General features: G+C 39.9%; 1 protein-coding gene across 8 annotated transcripts in view; it reads right to left on the bottom strand.

Annotated features, from left to right (window-relative positions):
• Positions 1–26087, bottom strand: part of astn1 (astrotactin 1) — a 494478-nt gene that overhangs the window by 286536 nt on the left and 181855 nt on the right. For 2 of the 8 annotated variants that reach the window (XM_024806023.2, XM_024806025.2), the window contains exons 6-10: positions 18339–18488; positions 16579–16731; positions 12451–12618; positions 2599–2683; positions 97–171 (exon numbers count right to left, since the gene is read on the bottom strand). In XM_024806023.2, coding sequence (XP_024661791.1) covers positions 97–171; positions 2599–2683; positions 12451–12618; positions 16579–16731; positions 18339–18488 — 631 coding nt within the window. The remainder of the gene's footprint in view (positions 1–96; positions 172–2598; positions 2684–12450; positions 12619–16578; positions 16732–18338; positions 18489–26087) is intronic. The other 6 variants (XM_024806028.2, XM_024806030.2, XM_024806024.2 and 3 more) reach the window with 5 other exon arrangements.

The raw sequence follows: 26087 nt of genomic DNA, 5'->3' as shown, positions 1-26087 counted from the left end.
TCAAAGCTATTGTACCTGAATTCTAACAAGTTATTTGACTGCAGCACCACAGAAAATGCAGTCAGATAAAACAAAGTTTTGTGAAGTTCTCCTTACCTGAAAATGCGATCAGAGGGTTGTTCTCCCATCACAAGATCAAAACCGCGCTGGAAGATGGTGTAAGGCCAGGGACTGGCATGAAAAAGAGGAAAGAAAAAAGAATAGATCAGAGGAACAGAAAAAAGGTGAGAGAGAATAAAACTGTGTGTTAAAATCAAAGCCTGCGAAGTGTTAAATTTTTCATTGTACCATCCTCCTAATCTAAACCCCCTAGACATCGAAACACTAGCCATGTTTCCGTGTGTGACTTTGAGTTTTTCCCGCCTCGCAGAGCCCAACAAATCACAACCAGCATTGCAGTGTGCACTACGTGTAAACATAATGATTGAAAAATGTGTTTCTCCAGCAGCTGACATGCAATGTGACTTTGACTCATATCTATTTACCAGGGGAGGGGATAAGAGAGGATGACTGGGCGAGACAGAATGGGAGAAAGGGTCAAAGTGAAAGGAGAGAGAGACGGAAGGTGATGGAGAGGGTGCACAAAGGAGCCAGTGAGAGTGGGGGCATCAAAGGGAGGAGACAGATGCCAAGAGGCAGAAGCGAGGGAGGGGCAATGATGGAGATTAATGGGGAGTGGCAGCTCCAGGACTAAACAGTCTGCAAAGTGAGAGCGTAAGGGGGAGAAGTGACAGGGGACCGATGTCATTCTGAGCAAACTCCACCACTACTGTAAGCAAAAAGAACATTGAGGAAGAGCTGCATCCACACCATAGGCCGTGGTCATTAAACATTTAAGTCACCCCAGGGTGCTCACTCAGTTACACAGGTGTGACAGGGACTCAGGGAGAGCGCCAGGGAAATGAGATAAAGAGGTGCAGAGTTACGTAGATGGGCAAAGGGGGCAAATTTCTGACGTTTCATAAAATGCAGACAAAGATGAAAACATTTCCGACTTGCACTGAGGCTGGCGTGTGATACAGAGAATACATGCCTGCCGGCGACGTGATCGATTAGGGATGTATGATTTGACTTGTTCAGGCCATCATCACATTCACTCTTCACACTGATTGGTAGAACGATTTCAAGGTGCAGCAGAATCTAGTACCAGTCCACAAGAACTAAAGAAGTCACAGTGGGGTACCTCTTCATTGTTACCATTTGTTAACAAGTTGTTGCCCAGACATATCGCTCTGGAGCTAAACTTTAGTGGGTCCCCTCGTTCTCACAATATATCTCCCTGTGGTCAGTGCATGTCTTTCTTTTTTCTAAGAAAAGAAATGTCATGAGCACTCTAGTCAATATGTTTTGGTATAAAAACACACACAGAACAAACCAAGAAAACTCCACGAGACAGTTTAAACCAGTAACACCTCACACGCACACTTACACGCACAGCGGTCACCGAGTGGCCAGCACTGTGGCACCAGTGTTCGCCAAAGGTCAAGGACTTTTTAAAGAAGCAGATGTGAACTCAATTAAGTGTTAATATAACTTCCTGGAGAAGAGCCTGAAACAGCATTTTTAAGGCCAAAAAATATCGAGTCATCACTTGGAATCATTACAGAACTGGTGACTTTGAGGTCAAAAGACGCAGAGATCATAAACCACATTAAAGCCACTGAAAATTAACAAATCTACCTATGGCCGAAAATGATTTAAAGATAGTACTAAAAGTCACGCAGCTGTCATTGCAGCCACATTACTGGATATATTATGGGTTCGGAGGTACATACCAACTTAATACTAACAGTTAAAATACTCGTCACAGCAGGTACTTCACCGCCTGTGGCTGCATTGAGTCTGCAAGAAATTACACCTAAAAACTAAACTGAACACAGAACAGACATGAATTTGCTTGGCTTTAGAAAACCATGTTGTACTTCAGTACAATTTATTACTGCAGTTGTGATTTTTGGTTGAGGTGCTAAAATCGTGCTGTTCACTTCCACAGGTGGAAGCTGCTGGAGAGACCCTCGATTGATGTATTCCCAAGCCTGTAAGTGACCACTGAGAGCAGCCGACAGCAGGCAGTAAGTCCTATGGTATCTGTGTTCGCTGGGGGGTAATTGTTGGCTCTCTGTCTGCAATATTGTAAGATTTTGACCCTGCTAGGGAAAGTGCCTATGAACAGCAGACTTTAGGATTTGTTGATACATAAAGTCAGAGAATAGAGCTGTAGAAATGTAAATCTGAACATTCTGCATAATAACACATCTAATCTGTTTTATGCAGTGACATGACCTCGGGACAAGCGGAGGACTGTAAAACTAGGAATTGTATCAGGCAGACGATGACATCGATTATAAACAAATACCCGAGCAACAAAGAAAAATGATCTCTTTACAGTACATGCCGATGTGCACAGCTAATTACCTGCATTAGAAATTTTTATGTGTTCAAAAATATCAGCTGTACTTGTCAACATTACTGTTCCTTTTGATTCTTGCAGGCAAATTAATACCACTTGGTTTGATGCGTAGGGTGATTCCTTTGTTGTTGACTTTGGGATGGTAATGAGCAATCACAAACCATTATGAGGTGATTATCATAACTTACCCCTGATTGGGCCCCCACTCACTGCGGATGCAGAGGTGCTTGTGGACCGGGTCCTTCATGTAGCCGTCTAAGCAAAGGCACTCTCCTGCAAGCAGAAAGCCAGTGATTCAATCATGTCTTCATTATAGTCAAGCCTTGTTTAATTCATTAGAAATTTCCCTCTGCCCCTCTCCTTCCATTTCACTGCAGGAGAGCTATTCTAAAGATGAATCCTCTGCAGAGAAGCACTCTTAATCATCTCTTATTTTTAATGATGTATTCATAGGTGGTCTTTTTTTTGGTTGCTATTTTTGTTTAAATCTCACAAAGAACAGAAAAATAAATTCCTCAGAGCGTTGCAGCAGCAGAATATTTAATCAGTTGTTTCAGTACAGTGCAGCCAGTCTCCAAATGGCTACTAAAAAAAGCGATGGCGCTCACTGCTGTGCGTCATGTCAGTGGATGTGTTTCTGACACACTGATAAGGACGCAGCGTGTAAAACACCGGCTCGCTCCGACACCGTCAGCTCATTAAAACCTTGCGGCATGACTCATTTCGGATTGATTTTTGACTCCTTCTTGATGTGCATGATGCTTCCTGACCCTAAAGTTCTTTTCAAAACCAAGTTTTAAAAATGTCGTTTTTCTTTGTTTTTCTTCTGGAAATTCTTATTTTGCAACAAGACAAACTGAAGAGGCCAACCAGTAACCTAAAGCTACTACTTTTAGACATAAGCCGAGGAGATGGCAAATTATTTCATCAAAAACATGAAGGATATAGTATTTGTTTGTTTGTATTAGTTTGATTTCTAATAAATGGTTACCATACTTAAAATTCAATCAGAACTTAATTGTTAGGTTTCAGTCAAATACATTTCTAAATGGATCAGCCAGACTGTGACAGAATACTTTTTAAATCAAGAACTTACTTTTATTTGTCAGTTTGCAAGACTGACACTTAGCTAACACTTGCCTTGGAAGAAATACACTAAGACTATTTTACTGGTAAGACAATTAGCACATATGTAATTTTCCAGCTGCCAACAAAATGAAAGCAACCTGTGATGAACACTGGGGTTCAGTTCCATTTTAGTCTCAGATGTCATCAAATTCCAAGGAAAGAAATATGATGCCGTGAATGCAACCATAAGTGTTGAAGCTCTCAATAAGCAATTGCTCCCTTATCATGTTTCCAATTTCTGCTCATGTTTTATGAGTAAATAAGAGAAACAGACGGCACAGTTACCCAGCGACTTCTGACTGGACATCGAAGCTTCAACCCACAGAGACTGCTAACAACATCGTATTGCCAGATAGCACAAAAGTACCGTGTCCATACCCAGACAGGTTTGAGTTGTTTTGAGGACCAAAGAATATTAGTCTGTTTCTTTTATTCTCGTGGCTTATCAGTGTGGTTACACAGTGGAAAAGGACACCCTAGAAGTAAATACTGAAGTTAACTTTGAGTCATTACTCCAGATGTCTAGACTTAATAGACTCTGTTTATATTAGTGTTTTTCACACTTATCAGACTGGTCCCAATGACTGAATAACATCCCCTACCCAAATGAGAAGTGATTAGATCAGTGATTAGTCTAATGAATTGTCACTTGGCACTGCCATTATTTACTAAAGCACAGAGTGTCTTGGGTTGTAATTTGCCCAAATCCACTTAGTCCTCAGGCCTAAGGCAACAATTTGGGGCAACTTCTAATAGCATGAAATGCAGCATTGCCCATCTGTGCTGTTTAAAAGTTGAATGTCTAAAGCCATCTGAAACAGTTTCTATAGCATCAGACTAAGTCACTAGGCAATATTTTAGAGGGTGCAAAACCGACTACTCGATACAAAAAATACCAGTGTCTTACATGAATATGAAGGTCCAATACCTCAGCAGTGGGACTCGTACAATGCTCATGCTCTGTGTTGCCATTGTCCTGATAAGTGAGGCCTGTGTGCTTTTTGTGCTGCTATCAGCTCCTGGGAGAAATGTCGGCCTCGACTTTATCCAGTATGATTGATGGGGCCTCACCTTTGATTTAGATGGTTACTCAGGGGTAACATGTACAACATGCTCTCCTCATGCTCAATAGGAGGCAAGTGAAGAGCACAGGCCCTGGGCGTATACACCACTGTTAATGGAAAAGGTCAACTGTCAATACCTGCCAGGCTAAAGGAAATCGTTTACTGACTTTTCATGCTAGCTGAATAAAAAAAGAAATGAGTCAGGCGTCTTCATGATTTCAAGTCTGTTTATATTTTATAACATATAGATGGGGGTTATTTTCTAACACTGACTCTGTACTCAAGAGAGCCTCTGTGTGCTCTAGAGTTAAAAACAACTCTTAGACCGGGTTCAGTAACGCCCGTGATCCCAGAAAAGAACACAAAAACAAGGAGAAGAAAGAGATATACTCTGTGCCCTTTTCAAATAATAATCCTGCTCAAAGGCTGCACGCTACATCCTCTCACAGAGTTCCTAAATATTGAACTCCCAACTTGTTATTGGCCCGTTAAGTGCTGCACATGGGGCTGCAATTTAAACTTTACATTACATGATTAAAACACTGACACTGGTCATGATTAATCTGCTGTGTTCATCGAATTTCACTCAAGGAAACGTACATTTAAAATGACTGCTTTATCACAGCAGTAGAATACCATTAGAGTTTGGTGTATTTGAGCTCATTACCCCCCATTAACTTATTACTTGTGCAATTGGAGTGTAATAAAATAACAGTTGTGTGGAGGGGTTCGAAAGAGCAGTGCAAGATATCAGCATGTTAGGATAAAAGATGTGAAGATAGACCAGAAAGACCTCATCATCTTCTAGTCGCTTAGCTACATTACGGAAGTTCATGCTCTCCTCCTCAAGCTTTGAGTAATTACTCTTTTAAGAAGAATCACCTGGATGTGCTCTTCACTAACATCAGCTTTTCCAAGACTTTCCTCGTCGGCACTCTTAACATGTACATCCTGTAGCTCTGAATATAATTGCTTCTTTGCTGCTCTGTTAAATGTGCAATGAAAGAATTGAAATGTTTGACACTGGAAAGCCAGTTTTACATGTTCACTGATAATCTAAACTGCATCCAAAAAATAATGACAATAATGCTGGAGCGGCAATGAGCTTTGTTGCACAGCTCCTGAACATTGCTAAATGGCTCATCTTACTTTAATTGCCATTTCATTGCACTCTCAGGTCACGGCACTGTGCTCAAACTTGTTTTACACTTGCAAGGTGTTACTTTCCATAATTGCTCAACATACAGCCAGAGCCACAATCTAGGCTTCACGCTTTATTTTCACTGAATTTCACTCTGCGATTTGTCACCTTTAAAAACACATACTGAACCTATACAGTACAAATCACCCTCAAATAGCCTGGAACTTGATCTGTCCTGTGGATAGCAAAGACTGCACTGGAGTAGACATGTATTCACTTATGTTCTACAGTGTCTTTTAACTTGACAAGACCAAACCCTATTACCTTCTTGTTCGTGATCACGATTGATTAAAACGGTCAGTTTCTTTTTGCCAACATAAAAAGTATTTGACTGACAGAAGACAGAAAAATGAAAAAATCCACAGAACTCTGTGAAAATCTAAAAAGGAAAACTATATAAGTTTGAACGGTCTGTTGGAGCCATTTCTAAACAACTGCACATTCCAGGATCATCAGTTCAAGTTATTTGGGTGTGTCACATCTTTGCCAAGGTCTGGAGTAGGGCTGGGCGATATCGCCTAAAATTCATATCGCGATATAATCTGAAGCACGTGCGGTAACGATATGTATCACGATATATTCTTTTCTTCTGTATAACGTATTTTCCACTATAAGGCACACTTAAAATCCTTTAATTTTCTCAAAAATCGAGAGTGTGCCTTATGTATGAATTCTGGTTGTGCTTACTGACCTCGAACCGATTTTGGCTGCAGAAATCTGTTAAAAATGTTTTAGTACAACTTTGGTAAGCTGCACTGCTTGATGGATTGTCAGAGCATTACGGCTGCCGTAGTCAGGAGCTTCGCGGAGTAATCTGGGTCCAAAACTCCGTCCGTTTCAGGTCCCAAAGTCAAACGAACACTGAGAGTTAAAAACGGTCTTTCATCTTTAATTACATCATCAGCGTTGCTGCTTTATCGGGTGTAACAATTAAGTTTTAGAAGTTAACAGGAAGTTAGCTTGCTAGTTTCCACCTAAACATTTCATACCATGTTCTGACTGAGAGATTTTTGAAACTAATTCAAACGTACAGCTCTGCTACCACTTCCAACATAAATGAAGACAGAAAACTAAACAGCAGTGGCGTTTGCAGGGTTACTGAAGTTGGATTACCTGGTATATAATGTTGTGCTACGTGATTGCTAGCGACACAGCTATGTTAGCATAACATTAGCACAGTGAAGCGGAGGATGAACACCAACTTTTTTTCCACTCGATAAAAGTTAACGTGAGGGATTCTGGTGGTCAGGGACAAATGCAATCGCATAGCAGGATGCTGTACACGGGCCAAACTTCAGTCAGGAGAACTGAGTTTATTTATCCACAATACGAGGTTAGTTATTAATATACTGCAACAACATGGGAATAGAGCAGCTGCGAGAGAATTCAACATTAATGAATCAATGTTACGGAAGTGGAGGAAGCGCAGTTTTTGGCTTTCCCCATATTTCAAAAGTGCTTCATCTCTTTGCTGTGACTGTCGCCTGGCATAATTTGCAGATGATAATGGTTGTAGCCGCTGCGATGCTTTCGACCAAAACAGGTGCAGCTTGATGACATCATCAACATGCGCTATCACAATAGAGCAATATAGTCAAAATCTCTATCGTTGGCCAAATTGATATAGTTTCTATCGTATATCGTTTATATCGCCCACCCCTAGTCTGGAGATAGACAAAAATTGTCATACCCAGATGAGAGGAAATTGGTTAGGATGTTCAGGAATTACCCCGGAACCCACAAGGCTGAAGTCTGCCATCAACTGGAAACTGCTGGAACACAGCATAGAGAGGGTGCCAACCAAGAAAAGAAGACCTTCGAGCTTGACTGAAATTAGCAAAGACAAACCAAATTCCTCCTGGATAAAAGTTTTATGGTCAGATGAGACAAAGTTGTTGAGCATGGTGGTAGTAGCATCATGCTCTGGGGTTGTTTTGCTGCTACTGGTACTTAAACATTGCACAGAGTGCAGTACTGGAGAAGGAGGACTACCTCCAGACTCTTCAACTTCATCGCAAATCAACAGCTAGACAGCTGGAACTTGGACACATTTGGGTATTGCAACAAACATAAATCATTAGAATGGATGAAGCAAGCTACCATTATGGAACGGCTTCACAAAGCCCCAACCTTTCCACACTGGGATAAGAACATTTTAAAACATGCCTAAACTACAATGGCATTCATGCCTATGACTACAGCTCTAATAAATTTGACTGTGTCAATGGTTAAATGATAAATAAGTGAATTTTAAGTGGTTTAACAAACAAAACATTCCTGTGAAAATGGTCGGGTACAAAGAATTGCCTGAAAATGAGTGAAAAATCAGTACTATTATATGTGGTGAAAACACCACTTTTAAAGCATCCCCACCTCTTTTAATGTCTCACAGGAGCAGCACAGAAATTGTCACAGCCCATCTCAGTTTTCATCACTATATTCTCTCAGCAGAAAAGAGGATTGGATTTAAGCTATCTATAGCACCTTTGCAATCTCCTGGCAGCCTATACACACTTTCACTCATTGTCATGTGTGCTATCCCACTGATAAGCCTGTATCTAACCTTACATATACACAATGGCTCCTTTACAAATTAATCACATAAAAAATATAATAAAATTGTTGAAGCCTGCGGCTGGTCCATATATCATTTTAAGAGTGGGGAGAGTGGAGGTTTGGGTGTGTGGGTGAACCTCAGAAATTATTCCAAGAAGAGCAGGCATGAGACACACTGGCCCAGCTTTTTGATTCATTTAAAGGTCTCAGAACTTACTCTGTATTGTCCAGGGGAGAGTTAGGCTGCTGAATAATGGATGCAAAACAAGGAAGACACTTTAAATGTGAGACTTCTTGTACTAATAATCAGAGTGATGCAGTGGCAGAGACTGTCTAAGAAAGCAAAAATTACACTGTTCTGTCTGCATTCTCCCTCGAGCCATTACAGATATAAGCATGTTTGAAAAAACATTTCTACATATGACAGGATGCATTTAATTTGTGTGAATGTGTGTGTGAATGGGTGAATGACTGAATGTAGTGTAAAGCGCTTTGGGGTCCTATGGACTAGAAAAGCGCTATACAAATGCAGGCCATTTACCATTTACCAATTGATTGTTGTATATCTGAAAGCTGACACGGTTTTCATAAAGAAATTTAGTTGTTTCTTGGAAGCTTATGCATTGTAAAACTTTATCTTGAAACTTGAAGCCAGGGCTATTTCTGTATGTGGGAAATTGCCCAGGGAAAAAGTTTACTGTCAACACCTCCATTGGAACAGGGACCACTTTATATTTAGCACTTTGATTTTAAAATACTCCCTGACAAAAAGGTTAGAACAGAAATTGAAGAAGTCATTTATAATAGGCAATGATTAAAATGATCTGATCTGAGAGAAATTAAAAACACCATCGTGTCTCCTATTAATAACATATGCTTGCAAGTATTGAGCAAATTTGAGGAATGAGATATAACTACATACATCAAATGCTTCTAATTTATTAATTTATCAGAATGTACTGCATAAATCTGTTTAACACACTACATTTAGTCCCATATTGTAAGATCAAAATATATACATATATACACATATATACATGTATATATGTGTATATATATATACAGGCAGTGAGAACTGATAAAGATCTCGCTAAACAGCAAAATGTTTTGCTGTTATTTTTTATCAGCAAAATATTCTCATTTGAATTTATAGGCAGAGCTTTCGGCTATCAGGCTCCACTCCTGTGTAGCCAGCTCTCACTTTGAGTTCATGAAACAGACACCATCTCTCCTTTTAAGATCAGGTTTAAAAGTTTCCTTTCAGCTTAAGATTGTAGTGAGGGCTCCTTCAGGTGACCCTGAACCAAGCCTTAGTTATGCTGCTACAACCTCAGGCTGTTGGGGAAGCATCTATACGCCACTGTTCCATCACATTAACTTGTGTCCACTTTCTCCTGTAGCTGTTTGTTATATCTCTATGCTCTTATTCCCATTAAGCCCAAAACCATGAGATGACTGCTGTTGTGAACTGGGACTAAGTAATTTGTATGGAGGGAGGAAATGTTTGAAATCAGTCAGCTTAGTATGAATTAACCAGGATGTTTATTTTTAGGTTTCTAATAAGATCATAATTGTATTCATATTTCAATTCAATTCAATATTATTTACACAGCGCCAAATCACAACAACAGTCACCTCAAGGCGCTTTATATTGTACGACAGACCGTACAACAATACACACAGAGAAAAACCCAACAATCACATGACCCCCTATGAGCAGCACTTTGGCGACAGTGGGAAGGAAAAACTCCTTTTTAACAGGAAGAAACCTCCAGCAGAACCAGGCTCAGGGAGGGGCGGGGCCATCTGCCACAATCCGTTGGGGTGAGAAACATATCTCAGAAACACGTTTAAGATTTCACAGTGAGCTCATTTATTTAACCAAAAGTTAAAAAAAACAGTCCACTATTGTGTTTGCATTGTTTACTTTTTGAGTTTTGTGTGTTTTATTTATACACGTTCCCGTCAATCAGAACTTATTATCATGTTGCTTTTGCACTTATGATGTTGTTTCAAGAAAACAATCAGGTTCACTTTTATCACACTGCACTGTGCATTGCACTGTTCGGGGCGGCACCGCCAGCTCAGCAACTTGTGTAGACACAAGCAAGCAGGCAAAACAGGAGGATATAAAGATCTTCACCAATTTTCTAAAATAAGTAGAATAAAAAAAAAACCCAAAACAAAACACTGCGGATGAAGAATAATAATAAAAAAAACAAAAACAAATCAGACTACATCAGAAGTATTTCCAGGGGGCACTATGGCGGACGAGGACGGAGCACGCTGGTTTAGAATTGTGACTCATGATGTTGCTAAAGTTGGCTATTTATTAGTAGTTTTTTCTTTGTTTACAACAACTTTATGAGTCATAAACTGGTAATAAGAAGAATGTCCTCACAATGTCCATTACATCGTTTTTGTGTCATCAGGATGTTTTTCTTTTTTTTAATACTGTTTATGTGTTCTCAAAATAGTGAAGCTGTTTCATATAATAAGGTTAGTGTTAAACAAGGTTGTTATTATTAGTATTTTTTAAAATGAGCTTTAGTTTATCTGAAGTAGACGTACATATCATGAACACTAACTTGTTACACAGTGTACACAGAGGATTTATTAGCCTTCCCCTCAGCAATAATCATTAGCACTTTGTGCAAGAAGAGAAATTTAAGAAATACATTAGATGTGGGCTGTTTATCTATTTTAGATTGAATAAGTAAATAAGATTATTATTATATGAGACTTAAGTTAAAATGAACAATAACGGGCGACTAATGAACAAGGTCTGCATATAAATGTGATTTTAGAGGGTAACCATCTAAAACCTTTCTCTGCTGAAGGCAGCTATGGTGAGGTGGGCATTAGCTAAGACTGAGAGTGAAAGTTACAGATGCAACTTTTGCCTTTCTCTGTTTCTGGAGGCTCATTTTGCTTTTAGTTGTGAAATAAAACAAATTGATGGCCGGTTACAAATTTCACTCTGTTCAGAGGGAACACCAAATATACCAGACGATTAAGGCTGCGTCCACACTAGCCTGGATAGATTTACGTCTGAAAACGCTCCGCGTCCACACTACTCGTTTTCACAGAGTTGTGCGTCCACATTGAAACGGCTGAAAACGCTTACGTTCCAGTACTGCGCATGTGTGAAGCACAAGAAGATTCGGCTTGCTCATTTATGTCTGCCGCTTACTTACTTTCCGGCAAAATGTTGAGGAAAAGCACCGAGTTTAAATGGACTAACAATGAGGTGGAGTTGATGCTGCGAGTAACACAAAAGTACAAAGTCGCAAAAGCCAGTGAGAATAAAAGAATTTGAAGAAAAGCCATCTGGAGCATCTACAGACTGATATTAATCTTTAATAGGACTGCCCTCCACTATCTTGGTTTAACTGGTCACATGACTGCATCATATGACTAAAATGTGTCATAATTTTGAAAAGGTCTGTTTTCACTGTCGGTGCTTCCGCGTCTTTAAATGTATTCATTTTCGACAGCGTTGTGCAAACGCTGCGTTTTCCTTGAGTGTGGACGGGAGGCCACAACGGAGAGAAACCAAGTGTACAGAGCCTAATGGATACAGCTACGACAAGCAGCTTCACATTGTGGCAAATTACTCCGTAACTAAACTAAATCAGACTTCAAAAGCCTCCAGTAAAGCCGTGCGTTTCAAATACAGTTTTTTTCTTACAAAAAGCCGAAATTTACTGTAAGTCAAAGAAAAAAAACCAAAAAGAAGACTAGACTTAAACAAAATGTTGTTGGAGGCATATTCTGAAAGATGATAACTAATGTAAAAATAACAATAAACTATATTTTGTTGTTTTTTAGAATGTAATTGTAAAATACAATGATTTTCATATCATTTCAACCTTCTAATTAATCTGAAAGCTTTTATAGTAAAGCCTGACATATCTCAAGAGCAGCAGCATTTTATGTAACAGGTCATAATTATAACTGTATTAATATCAGCTCTGTTCAGGACTTCCCGTCCAATGGAAGTCATGAAGAGAGCTGATCAATAAGTTCACTGCTAGTTAATATTTCCACTCAAAGCTGTGAGAAGAGCTGGCAGTTCGGCCTCGGCTCACCTGTCTCAGGGTCACACTGATGCTCGCAGGGATCCAGGAGGCGTCGTCCACACAGCTCGTTCACCCACGGCCCGCTGGCATTCTGCTGATAGTACAACAAAATCTGGGCCGGGTTGAGCCAGTCTGAAGCATCCAACTGGCTCCCCTGGAGCAAAATGAACCTTGACCCTGGGTAGGACAGAGGAAATGGAAGACACGGAAGAGAAGGGAACAGGAAAGAAATGTGAAATGGATAAGATGGTTGAAGAGGAGGACAAAGGTAATTGATGGGTAACGAAAAGATGGCAGGAATGGAGACGGGGGGAGGGCGAAAAAGCAGGGATGAATGAGAAGGAACGAAAAACAGAACAGGACACATAAAAAAGCCTGACTTTGAACAAAATCTTCAAAGCAAATTATCATATTTATCATGTTTTTTTTACCACTTATTTCTTTATATTTTCTATCATTTCTAAAACCATTTAACAACAACAGCAAAAAGACAAGGTTACAGCACATATTGGACCTTACAAGTGAAATATCTTCAGCTAAATATAATGACAGCAAGCACCACCTTTTAGTGAGGCAGTTTCTACGAGAGAAAAACAAATTAGGAAACCTTCAAATTTAATTTTTTGAAAAGAAAATGTGATTAAAAAATACCAGATTTAAAATGAAGTGGATCTGGAAAGAACATGAAAGCTTTATAAGACATTACTTGTTATTTTTAGTTTAAGAGCCATAGTGCAAACATGAAAGCTGCAAAATTAAAAAGCAAAACTTGTGAACACTCCGAAAGATTTAAACAGAGGAATATCCATAATCACACAAATAACATGTGTAAGGCATGATCAGCTGGATTTCCAAATGTACCTTGACGAGGTTGATGGTCTTGGCTGATTGAACCACATAACTATAACTGGGTGGGCAGTGAAAAACATTTGATTCTTGCTGTTTTTGTTGGTTTTTTTCTATTATTACTGTGGAGAAAATAGAAGCAGTGAGGGCAGAACTGGCATCTTGACCAAAACAACACATTCTGAAATGTTTAATTGTAAGAAAGATCTTTGCTACTTCAAATCGCATAAAGGTGACTGTTGCTGTGATTTCATGCCATAAAAAATTTATAGTTATTCATGACTCTATATTTGCTTACAAACTGTATAGAGTAAATGCTGATGCAATACAGCATTTACAGTGCATTATGTTATGTCAGTGAAAGCCAAATTGAAACAAAAAAGTCTACATTTTCTCCCAGAAAACAGTTTTTTGAACCAAGGTCTCAGGGTTTTTGTAAATCGATTGTTATAGCTGTCAAATTCATAACATTTAACATAATTCCGTGCTGTGCATCTCATCTCTTTCACTTACATTGTTCAGTGTTTGGCCCTTCTTTTATTTTAACAAAGTATGGCTGTCTGTGAAACAAATGTTCCCCGACCCTGAGAAGTCCTCCGCAGTGCTCCTCTTTCTTATTAGTGGTTGTTATGACACAAACAAAGCATCAGCTCAACGCTTTCTCTGTAATAATAAATGCATAATAATGATTATTGGCACGACTATGGGCCGACACGTAATTCTGAAAAGGTTAAAGATGAGAGAGTGCAGCTGTAAATGAGTTACAGTCGCGTTGTTTGTTTTCTATGTAAATTTCAAAGTTTGTGCATCTGATCAGTGGAAGTAAAACTGTTGAGCACTGGGCTAACATTCTGTTGCCATAATGCAGGATAATGAGGCGAGGACTGCCGTTGTTACTGCTGCTGTTTAATTTCAAACCTTTCTACTTATGCTTTAATTACCTCGTGGTTGAAAGCTGCAGCACACAACTTCCCTCTTAAAAGGTATAATCAATTAGTTCCATTGAATACACTTAAAGACTGAGGTCTCTGGGGGTTTACAGCTCAAATGCTGTAAACTAAAGGGAGCTCGTATGCAAAATGTTTTCTACTGAGTTTGTGACTGCCTGGGAAAACAAAAGCACTCTTCCATGTTCCAGGACACCTGACACAGGAGGTGTCTCTGGAACACTTGGTTCTGAGAGTTATCCGCTGTGTGATCTCCGTAAATTAGCAACAACGCTCACTGACCAAAGCACTGTCCATTTGCAAACACGGGATGCACTGGGCATTTGCTAACCCAAGCATATTTAATGACTTGTTGGCAGGCTCTGTGTGCCCTAGTTAGCGCCGTCCTCTTTGATGATTCCCTTAGAACTAGAGCACACACTGCAAATGGCTGGACTCATCCTGTTAGCTTAATTGTGGAGAGTCATAAAACTGCCTGGAAAAACTTTGAAGACACCAGCAGTGTTTCTGTTTTTATGACACTTTTTATGTTCTATTTGAGTTTTCTGGCAACTATGTATGCACTTTTGAAAGATGAAATGGATTTCTGTGTAAAACATAAATGCTTTATATATGGTCTAATATACAATGAAGAATTCATTTATCAAAATAAGAAACTGTAGCCATCTTAATTGAGACATTCATCACATCGTGATGTTTGACTCTCACAGGGAGCCACGTAGGCCTGAACGGACTCCGAGACCAGAATTATTAACGTGAGCACCAGACTTAAGAGCAGAATGAATCGCCTGTGTGCAGCTCTTTGGTCACGTTTTAAATAGAGCAGTTATGTTGCGTTACTTTGTGCAAGTACATCACAAGTACAAAGAAAGATGGTGCTGGATTGCCATCCTCCAAAACCTTGGAACTTCTATATAAAAAAAAATATTATAGAGCTCATAAATACCAGGCGCATTAGCTCTGGTGCACTATGGTAGCATGTTTAAAGGCTAGCACACTTAACATTACATGAAAATTTCACTCATTTGTGCCTATGTGCACTTTCATTGCTAGAATGGCAGTAGACTCTTGGTCTACTACTTGGTACTTTGTGCTTAACTTTTTGGATGTTTGCCTTCAAATTTCCCGAGGTTGACTCAAATGCCCAGGATCTGATGGATAAACATCTATAATGGCAGCATAATGGCAGCAGAGGCATGACCGGTAACATGAATCCCCAGCCACTACTCGGATGGGACTCTAGGCCACAGCATCGCTCCTTGAGATAGCTTCAGATGTAATTGGGAAACCTCTCACAGGAGGCACAGATGGTAAAAGTAAATCTATTTCCAGCAAATACAATCTGAAATGATAAACGTCAGCCACCTTTCTATTCCCGACTCTCCGAGTTAGTGATAGGAAGAAAAAGTTGGCCCTGTTCTTTGTTATGTATCTTGAAAAGCAGTAGATATTGTTATCCCGCGTAACTACACAAACATCTTCAGATGATTACTTTCCCAGACGTGAAAGGCAAGGAGAAAGGTGTGACTCTATATTTTGGTACTTTTCTTTCAATATTTGAAGTCAGACACATGTGCAGCTGTTGGCATTAATAGCTTCTTTCCACAGCGGTGGAATCCAGATTTTCATCTGATTCACCGTGACATCAAATCAAGTCTGATGAGACTGTGGAGACATTTATGGAAACATCCTAAATCGATCCCAGTTTTGTAATTCAACAGGCGAATTCGCCATCTTTCATCTCTCCTTTCAAAGGAGGCTCGCTGGAATTTTAATATCACTGGCAGGCCAGCGTGTACCACCGGAAAGCAGCAGCGTTTCAAATCAAATCAGACCTCTAGATGATAGATGAGCAAGCCTAGTCAGAGTCTATAATATATCTGGACTGCCAGCTCACTTCAGTGACAGCTGAAAAATGCCAACGAGCCAGCAGGAGCCAACACTTGGCTCCCGTGGTGCTATTTTTTTTTTGCAGGTACTACATTGAAATTCATTAGCGAGGTGGTTCAACATATCAGAAAGTACCAGGGGAAGCGCGATGGAGGTTTGGCTGTGGGTGGTCATTGCGACCTAGCAACGATGCGCTCCGATGCTTTGAGGGCACATCTGTTGTGCGCTGCGACATGGGAAACCCAGGCAGAGGGTGGTCGACCTGGCATTTACCTTTGTCTTCGAGAGAGCAAAGCGAATCAGCAGCTCGACCACAAAGCACAGGCACTCGGTTAGCGAGATATAGTGAGCCGAACTCCCCGGAGAGTGACGAGGAAATGCAAGCTCAGCGCTCCCTGGGGATGTGCTTGGGAAAAGGCTGCATCCACAGTCCGTGGCTGGTGTAAGGCCTTACCATCAGCAATGAGGTGCTCCGGAACATGTAAGATTACCCGGACTGAGAGGCTGCAGGAGAGGTGAGAGGAGTAAACCAGGCCAATCACGCAGCTGATGACACTGATCAGAGTCAGGGTGGTCTTATTGATGGGGCTCCGAGGGGAACCTGCTGCTAGAAAGAAATGAGAGAGGGGGGGAGGAAGAAAAAGAAAGAGTAGAGAACTGTGAAGCAGATACCACACTTTTCCCCAAGAACCCCTCCATCAGTACATGCACACTATCACACAAACATGTACACACAATGGCTACACAGGGAGTCATTTTACAGTTATTTTACAAACAAGCAAACAAAGACAAAAAACCCCAACAACATGGGCCTAAACCCATAACAAGGTCGTTAGGATCCAAACCCTCAAGCCTCTGGGAAGTTGACACAAGGCACGGCTCAGTGGCACAGAAATACAGTTTACCTACGAAGGGTTTTAACATCCACGCTGGAATGTGTGGAGGGAAAAAAGAGAGAGGTTGTTCTTCAAACCTTCCCTCTTTCCTCCACTTTCCTTTGCCCCCCCTCCCCCGAAAGTGAGAACTCTCCCCTTATCTCGTTTGCTCCCCAGTGCAATGCAGAAAGTGTCAAAACTGACCCCACACCCACGCATACGTGCACATACACACAGAAAAATATCACAGTGACCTTGAATGTAGTCACGCAGGCTTTGTTTAAAGTGCCTCGTTTTTCACTAGCTGAATAACTCTAGATCCCATTGTCACTTTTAAATTACTCTGGCAGAACTTTTTCATTCAAAAAATGCCCAAGGCAATCCTTTAAACAAAAGCCAAAGTAGAAAGCTGACCTATCGCAAAATGTTTAAAGCTAGTTTATTTAATCGAGTAACTTACCCAGAAACTGGATGCAGGGCAGAATTTCACCCCTTTGACTTCCCTTTCAGTTATTTTTCAGATTTTACAAAACCTCTCTTCAGCGCACATTTCTGCCTTCTATATGAAAGAGGGGAATGTCTCATTCTTCACATCCTTCTCTCAAAATTTTCTATACATGAAAAACAACTTTTGTCGTGCCACATGAGTCATCCTCTGCATCTAAACAACATAGTTCTATTCTTAAAGGTCAGTCTAATTAAAGGTGTTGGCTACACTTCTGGAGGCTTTGCTGTGTTTGTGACACCTGTGCACATGACGGGGGAATAATTGGCTTGGAGGCATCGTAACAGCTTGTAACGCCTTCCGACAGCAGCTATTATTTTGAGGCCAGTGTCACATTTTTTTACTTGAAAAAAGAAATCTTCTCTGTCTCTTTTCCACACCCCATTACTGTACATCAAAGTTGCAAGGACATGGCATGCTGACATATAAAGCATGCTGCACCACTTCACTATGACAGCATTTGCAGAGGATCCTGCTTAGAAATAATATTTGTGTGGAATATTATTTCAAAATAAGATGTTCTTTGGGTTGTAGATGCAACTAATGCCAAAATATTCTGTACTGAGGACCTCTGATCTCATCATCTTGCTTGATTTCCGTCAACAAGATTATATTCGGATGCACTGAGATCAGTTTCACATGCTCACAACCACTCTACACACACCTATGTATATACACAGCATGTGCTTCCCTTGGGAGTCAAACTGATGAGCACATACAACACCAGAGCCATCCGCTATATGCACTGTAAAGGTGACTTGTCATGCGTCGTGGCGATGGTAATACCATCAGACGGCGAGATTAACTGTCTGTAGGTGTATGAGTCCTCCTTACCCCCTGAGCCCCACGCGCTGTTGGCATTACCATTTCTCATACCTCGACTCCGGCGGCGACTGCGGTTTGGGTCGGTGTAAAAGGCCAGCTGAGGCTCGCTGTCTGCCTCCGTCCCAGAGTCCCCGTCTGGGTTCAAGAATGTTGAACCCGCTGTTGGATTCACACAAAAAATACAAAAGAGTTCTGGACCAGTGGTGGGGAATTTGTCCTCAAGTTAGCTTCACAGAGATGGCAGGAAAAAGCCAAAACTCACGATCAACCCACTGCTGGACGTCTTCTTCTTCTATCATCTACTGATGTGTCGGCTCATTTGTAATAAAAATCAAGCTGCAACTTTGAGCACTGTGTTTTCCAGTTTCTCTTTAAAATACTGTGTTTAGTTTTTATTTTTTTCCCCAACTGACACATTTTGAATTAGCCACATCCATGAAACAGCACATTAAAAAGAGTGCATGCTGGCTTAACTGGACTCGATCTGAATAAAATACTGATGTCACCTGTGTTAAACAATCAGAAGTGCATGTTTGAGTTTGAGACTACTGACTATTGTTTTAGCCTCTACTTTCATTTTTACTGTTGTGCAGTTTGATATTATTGGTGCTTGTCAGATATTAAGATTTGAAAAGTACACAGACGTATCAGGTGAGTTTCTAAAATTTCTAAAATCAGGTAAATCTAACTCCAGATGAACAACAACACACATCACTATTTATTTAACACGAATTAAGCCAAAATGTAGAAGCAGCATATGTGCAAATTTAAGGGTAACTAGCTGCAAATCAAATGAACTAGATGAACTGATCAGTGAGCATGAGCACCTCCATAAATGCAACATGACAGTTTTGGCCAGTTTGCAGGTATCTTAGAGAAGCAACTGTTCCAGCCATAAATCTGGAAAATCTGGTTGTGAGGCCATTTCTAAACAATTTGAAGTCATTCTACTGTGGAAAACATAATGTGGTCATTATGTACCTTATTGGTGTATCCATGATGCACAAGGCTGGTTGTGTTCATGTTTTTTCCAAGGAAACATGAGGAATACATAAAAACATTTCAGCGCTTTGCCTTTTTGTGTGATTCTAAGATAGCACTGCACTACAATTAAGACCCTTGGAGATGTTTTAGAGAGAACTATATGAGGAGGAACCAGTCACTTGGAAGCAATAACAGCAAACTAAAATGCTTTTAGTAGAAACCATTGAATTTGTATCACACTGTTATAATGCTAAACTTTGGTTAGCTTGACAAGATCAAATTAAGACCACTGATCAACTAGAAGCAAAAAAATTCTTTCTGCTGTTTTTTTTGCTAAGGACTGCGATTTAGTGGGTCCTCCTAAGCACTACTGTCCATGGGTTTTATGGTGTGTACTTAGTATAATGTAAAATGCCAGGACCGCTCTGCATCAAAAGAGAAAAAAACTGGATGCACAAGCTTATGATTTTCTTTTTCTGACTTTGACTTTACAAAAACACAAAGCACATTTCCTCCATCAGATACAAAGATGTACTACAAACCCTTTACAGCACCCTGTTTTACTGTCTATATACACTCAATATATACTCATTTAATAAAAGTGAAGATGGCAACACTTGTAAATATCTAAAGGTGAGCTATTGTGCTCACTTCGAGCATCATGATTTTACTCTTGTATTCTTCAGTAGCTGGGAATGATTCACAAATCAATAATCCTTAGTTATTTTATCCTGGGACTTTGGTTGGTCGTTGGCTGAAACAAGCTGCTTTACTTCTTCTCCCTGTACGGGCATAATCGCTTCAGGCTAACTTTATACTCGCTGTCCTGGTAAAGAAATGGTTTACCAGTAAATTAGCGGGTCTCCAGTGCTTACAAGGTGAGCTGTGTGACTTGACCGTATGAAGGGTATCACATTTCTAACATCATACGCAGCCAAAAGAAGGAGAAAATGTGTGAAACAAACATCTCACTTAAAGCAGGATGTGAAAATAAATGTGTCTAAAGATAATGTAAAAAAGCCACATAAATAAGATATTACGTGTTGACTCAAGGCTCAAAGCCTGAGGGCTGAACTGTGTGACACTGTTTCCAAGCTCATTCATTTCAAAGTATACATGAAGCAACAATGAGGCAGCAAGTAATATAAAAAACATAAACACTAAAGAAATACATGAAAACACACAACATATACTTTAGCTAGACAATCTCAACATGACTCCTGTTTTTCTGTGCTACATATTTTTCCTACACTGGAGGGAAAAACACAATCCATAAGACTTTGTCTCTACAAAGAGGAAGAGTGCAAAGTAAATGTTAAATAAAAAGAAGAATGTTCAGCTTTATCTGGGAGGATAATCCTTCTCATAACATCCAGTCATTAGACTGTTATTAAAGCTAATGCTCTTAAGTATGAGGGTTGATTATACAGTAGGTGCAACACTTAAAAATAAACAAACTCTTCTCGCACAACAATATACCCACAGTGCATTTCAGCTGAGTGTTTTAGCTGAGGCATTAGCTATATTTAGGGGGCATGTATTGAAGCTTGTCTTACAAGTGTTAGCGGATTGCGAATCAAAAAGTGAGGGGGAAAATCCATCAAAGCAGCAAAGATTTGCTGCCTCAGCGGGACGTGTGAGAATCGAAATAAAATTCATGCTAACGTTGCTCTGTGACAAGAGCTTTAAAAATCCCCAACCAAGAGGCGGTGTTTGATTAAACTGGAGACGATCCCTCAGAAACAATGGGCCAATGAAAACACAGTTGGCAGCGATGTCAATGTGGCAAACGCAGAAGGACTTTTTCATGACAGCGGCTTCATCAGCTTTTCATATTGTTGGGTTTTTTTGAACAATGCACGCAAGATATGAATGTGCAGCGTAAATATTATTGGCAGCCATGACTATCTGACAGCACAGATGTTGGCGTTTCTTACTTCAGCCTTTTTAGATGACACCATTGTTTCTGCAGTGTTTTCCACGACTGATTTAATAATGAGGAATATTCACTGCACACTTTCCCCCCAGATATGTCTGCTGGCTGGAAACAGAGTCCTCTGGAACATTATTCAGTGTGCGCAACTAAAACTCTGTGAAGACAAATTAAATCTCTATGCCCTAAAGTAGGAAGAAGGAGGTGGGAAAAAACATCAAGCACACAGGCATGCTTGAATTACAAGTTTCACCAAAAAATATTAATAAAATTGAAATTTAAAATAACAAAACCAGTGTACTGTGTTTTTATCATGCATGTTTTTTTGGTTGCAACATCCTCCCAGACAGTCTTGGCAACAATGTTTGCACTACAGCAGGGGGATTAATTTAACTACATAACAAGAATCCTCCATAATTCATATTAAGAGCATCACTGCTGCTTTATTCGTGTGGATATGTACATGTACTCATTTAAATTAATTATCTTATAGGCTGCTGCAAAGTTGATGAATGCCTCAACATGGATGGAACACATCAGAGCTTCAGCACTGTCACCATGGGTGGACTTTAACTGTTACTGGCCAGTTTGAGCAGCATATTTTTAGATGTAAGAGCAAATTTACATTTAAATTAATATTAAAGACAACACAAAGGAAGTTGAAGATTTGAGTAAATGTATGTGCTTAAGCCAAAGTCACATAGAGGCCTTTTGCTGAGGACTGATGTCAACGTGACTGGATGAGAATAAACGTGGAGATTGACAGCAGCAAAAATTAAACAAAGAAGATCACCTTACTGTTACAGCAGAACAAAGGCTAATCATATTTGACAGTAGTGACTGCTATCGCTAGGTCAATATTGAACCATTCATTTATATATCCAGCAGAATACCAGTCACCTGACTTTGCAGTGCATGCGGGAAACTTTACATTGCTGAGAAGACAAAAAACCTTGCCTACACAATTCCCAGTCTATTAAATAAAATAAAAATGTAATAGCACTTGTGTTTTCTTAATTCTCAGTTTGGTTCCTTTTCATATTTTGCTGTTCTCTTCCCCCTGTCTCTAGTGTTTCATGTTTCCCTCCATGTGTTTGCTTCTTCCATATATTTGTCTCTTTTTTGTACTCGTTTTTGTCTTTTCTCACCTTTATTACTGTCTGCTCTACCTTATTTGTATTCACCTGTTCATGTTAGCTTGCTCTGTTATGTCTGTATTTCTTTCTTTGTGCTCTTTATCCCATGTGTCATTTCGTTGTGCCATGGATAATCCCTCATTTGTTTTTACTTTCTGCTGTGCTTTGCTTTGTTTAGTATGTGTGTGTGTGTGTGTGTGTGTGTGTGTGTGTGTGTGTGTGTGTGTGTGTGTGTGTGTTGACTTTTGATTTGGTGAAATCATATTGTTCAGTAAAGCTTGCTCTTAGTTTTGCATAACTGTCTTGACAGTAAATAATAGCAGCGATAGTACAGTCTTCCTCTTTGTAGAGAGACAGTGCAGTAGCATTTTGACAGCTTATGCAGTAGCAGACAGCAGTGCCATAGTGTAGTGGTTAACACGTTTGCCAGAATACATTTGGAGAATGCAAAAAGCCCAAGCAAAGACCAGGAGGAAATAAAACTCTGTGGAAGGATTCAACCCAGTATCACAGCAACTTGTGTAATAGTGTGTATTAGACAGACACGCATGCTTAAGTAAGTAGTGCAGTAAGCTACAGCACCAGCAGAGGGAGATATTTAAACATTGCTAACACATTTACATGAAACTACATATCAGCCACCGAGCTTTATTGTGGCATAGACGGAGCATGGATTGTACTTGGTCACTAGCGACTTGTTGGCTTTTAATTTCTTCACTCCTCCTGCTGCTACTGCGGATCTACGTGCTGTGGCAATGAAAGAAAGACTCTTTGCAACCAGTTACAGTTGCCAGTTGCCTTATGTTGTTTTGTTTTGTTGCTCCCGGTAGAGTACTGAGAAAAAGTGTTTCAGAAAAAGCCATTTCTTTATATTTTGCTAGAAAAATGGGAAATAGGCAGAGTGAGTGACTGAGCACGGTTGTACAACTCTAACAAGCTTGACTATATAATAAGAATCATTAATCCATGACTGATAGTGTTCCATTGTGTGGCTTTCTAGCCGGGTATGCTTTATCCCTAGACTCCAGTTTCAGTGTGTTTGGCATCACTGTCATCCTGATAAATGAAACCATTGCCACAAACTTTTCAGACGGTATTTCATGATGGAGAAATACTTTTCTGTTTTCATAATTCCATCAGTTTGGACAGGCTAAAATGCACGACAGCACCTCCACTGTATTTTACAGATTGATACTTACGGTTGTAAATCTGTATTGACCTGCTCCGTGCACATTGATGACTTGAACCACAAATTTGGATTTATCACTCAACAGGACCAGCTGACACTGATTTCCAGTGTGTAATTTGGTGTTCCCTAGACTTTTTTTCAGTCGCTTAAGAATGGCTTCTTGACAGCCATTGTGACCACTTCCGAAGAAGCTTCAGTGACTTGTATGTGGGTCAACTGAAGGGCCAGATACATCTCTCAGGTCCTGTGTCAGGTCTTTGCTGTATTTTCAGATACTGGTCATCTGCTGTATATTGTCTTTAGGCCTGGCACCTCTTTTTCTGTTTAATTGTCCAGTTTCCTAATTTTGTTGGTGGAAAAAAATACTATTTTCTTCCCGTCAAACTGTATTACCTTCGGCATTTTTCAAGATTCAGCTGACGAAAGGGGAAAACATCATTTGTTTTTGTGACACGCCACTAGCAACAAAGACACAATTCAAAATAGTTTCTGTGCTGAATTGTCTGTTATGCATAGACACAAGTGGTTTATCTTGAGTTAGGTGCCTTTTTAATGCCTGAATGATTCATGGATGCACTTATTTTGCAAAGACTAAAGTAAGTCTGAAAATGGAATCGAAATGAACAACAGCAAATATACAATGAAGCCTAGGCAAACATGAGAAGTGGTCCCACATCCCAGACTGTGGGGTAATGAGGGTCACAAGGACCAGATGTGTATTTCAAATTCTGTCAAAAAGTAGATACAGCGCCTTGCCACATTCTGAATGTCTAAAGTTAGGAAATGTGACTTTAATTTGGGAGAGGGATAGTGTAAGTTACAGTCTAAGTCAGACAACAGTCTAAGATGAAGGAATTAACTGAGCTGAAGAACAGTGAGGCAAAAATGTCAGGGAAACCATAACGGATCCTTAAAATTAGCAAGTATTGAGGAACTGTCACATCCAGGCAGAATCAATGACAGAAACTCAGAAAGATCATTTAGGAAAAGGGAACAGTTTGATAGAATAGACTTTAATCCCCGAAGGCATTAAGAAATACATTTATGTAGTGATTTTTTTGCTGTTTCTGGGTTACAGTTAGAGCAGGGCGATATGGCCAAAAATATTTATCACGATATATATTTGAAAATTTGCGATAACGATATAACCGACGATATAATTGATGCGAGACAAAATACAACTCCACAACATTACTAGCGCAAAAAGACAACCTTCCATTTATTTTCACTTAAACAAGAAGCTGGTTTTTATGTACATTAAAGCTTTATAAAAATGTAACAGTGCAAATGCAAATTCCTTGCTGAAAGTTTAACCAAAAGGCATTTCCAGTAGAAATGGGCTGACATATCCTGAGCATAACCATGTATAATATCCACTGAAGTTAAAAAGAGGTGCTTTGCAACATTAAACTGCAGTGTGCAGTATGTATTTTTCGGACCATAAGGTGCACGGGATTATAAGGCACATTAAGCGAAACAAAGCAGTCAGATAAATCAAACTTTATTAAACTCATTCTTCTTGCTTCCTCCACTTCTGTACCATTGATTCATTAATGTTGAATTCTCTGGCAGCTGCTCTATTCCCATGTTGTTGCAGTCTATTAATGACTAACCTCATATTGTGGATGGATTATCTCAGTTGTTCTCCTGACTGAAGTTTGGTCCGTTTACAACATCCTGCCATGCGATTGCATTTGTCTCTAACCATGAAGAACCTTCACGTTAACTTTTATAAGTGGAAAAGTGTTAGTGTTCGTCCTCCAGCTTCACTGTTTATGTTATGCTAACATAGCTGTGTCGCTAGCGATCACGTAGCACATCATTATATACCAGCTAGCCCAACTTCAGTAACCCTACAAACGTCACTGCTGTTTAGTTTCCTGTCTTCATTTATGTTGGAAGTGATAGCAGAGCTGTACGTTTGATTTTTTTCAGAAATCTCTCAGTCAGAACATGCAATATCATGCTTAGGTAACTAGCGAAACTAGCGAGCTAACTTCCGCTAGCTTCCTGCTAACGTCTAACTCCGTTAAATGTAATAACTTTAGTTTTCATGGATGCCTGGAAGTTAAACTTCATAGTTACACCTGGTAAAGCAGCAATGCTGATCGTTTTATTAAAGATGAAAGAATTTAGACAGTTTTTAACTCTAAGTGATGCTGCAGTGTTGTTTGACCTGAAAAAGACGGAGTTTAGGACCCAGATTACTCCCAGATTTAAGAGCATCTTAGTCCGACAAATATGACAATAACAACGGCCGCTTGCATGTTCTGCAAAAAAAATGTGCTTTGTCGTGTATCTGACGGACAAACACCAAACCAGTTCCACATCACGGAAGTTGCACCATTTTTACAAACCAATTCTGGTTCATCTGTTTCACTCAACAATCGGCCATGTGCGTATGAAAACAAAGGCACTGCGCATGCACGTTTTACTCCCATTCTATCGCCATATTTCATTTTCCTATCGTTGCCTAACATTATACCGGTATTACCGTGAACGGTATAATATGGCCC

This window comes from Maylandia zebra, linkage group LG18 (genome assembly GCF_041146795.1).
Source record: "Maylandia zebra isolate NMK-2024a linkage group LG18, Mzebra_GT3a, whole genome shotgun sequence".
NCBI lineage: Eukaryota > Metazoa > Chordata > Actinopteri > Cichliformes > Cichlidae > Maylandia > Maylandia zebra.
The sequence above is the reverse complement of the archived record's forward strand: the minus strand, read 5'-3'. Positions and strand labels throughout refer to the sequence as shown.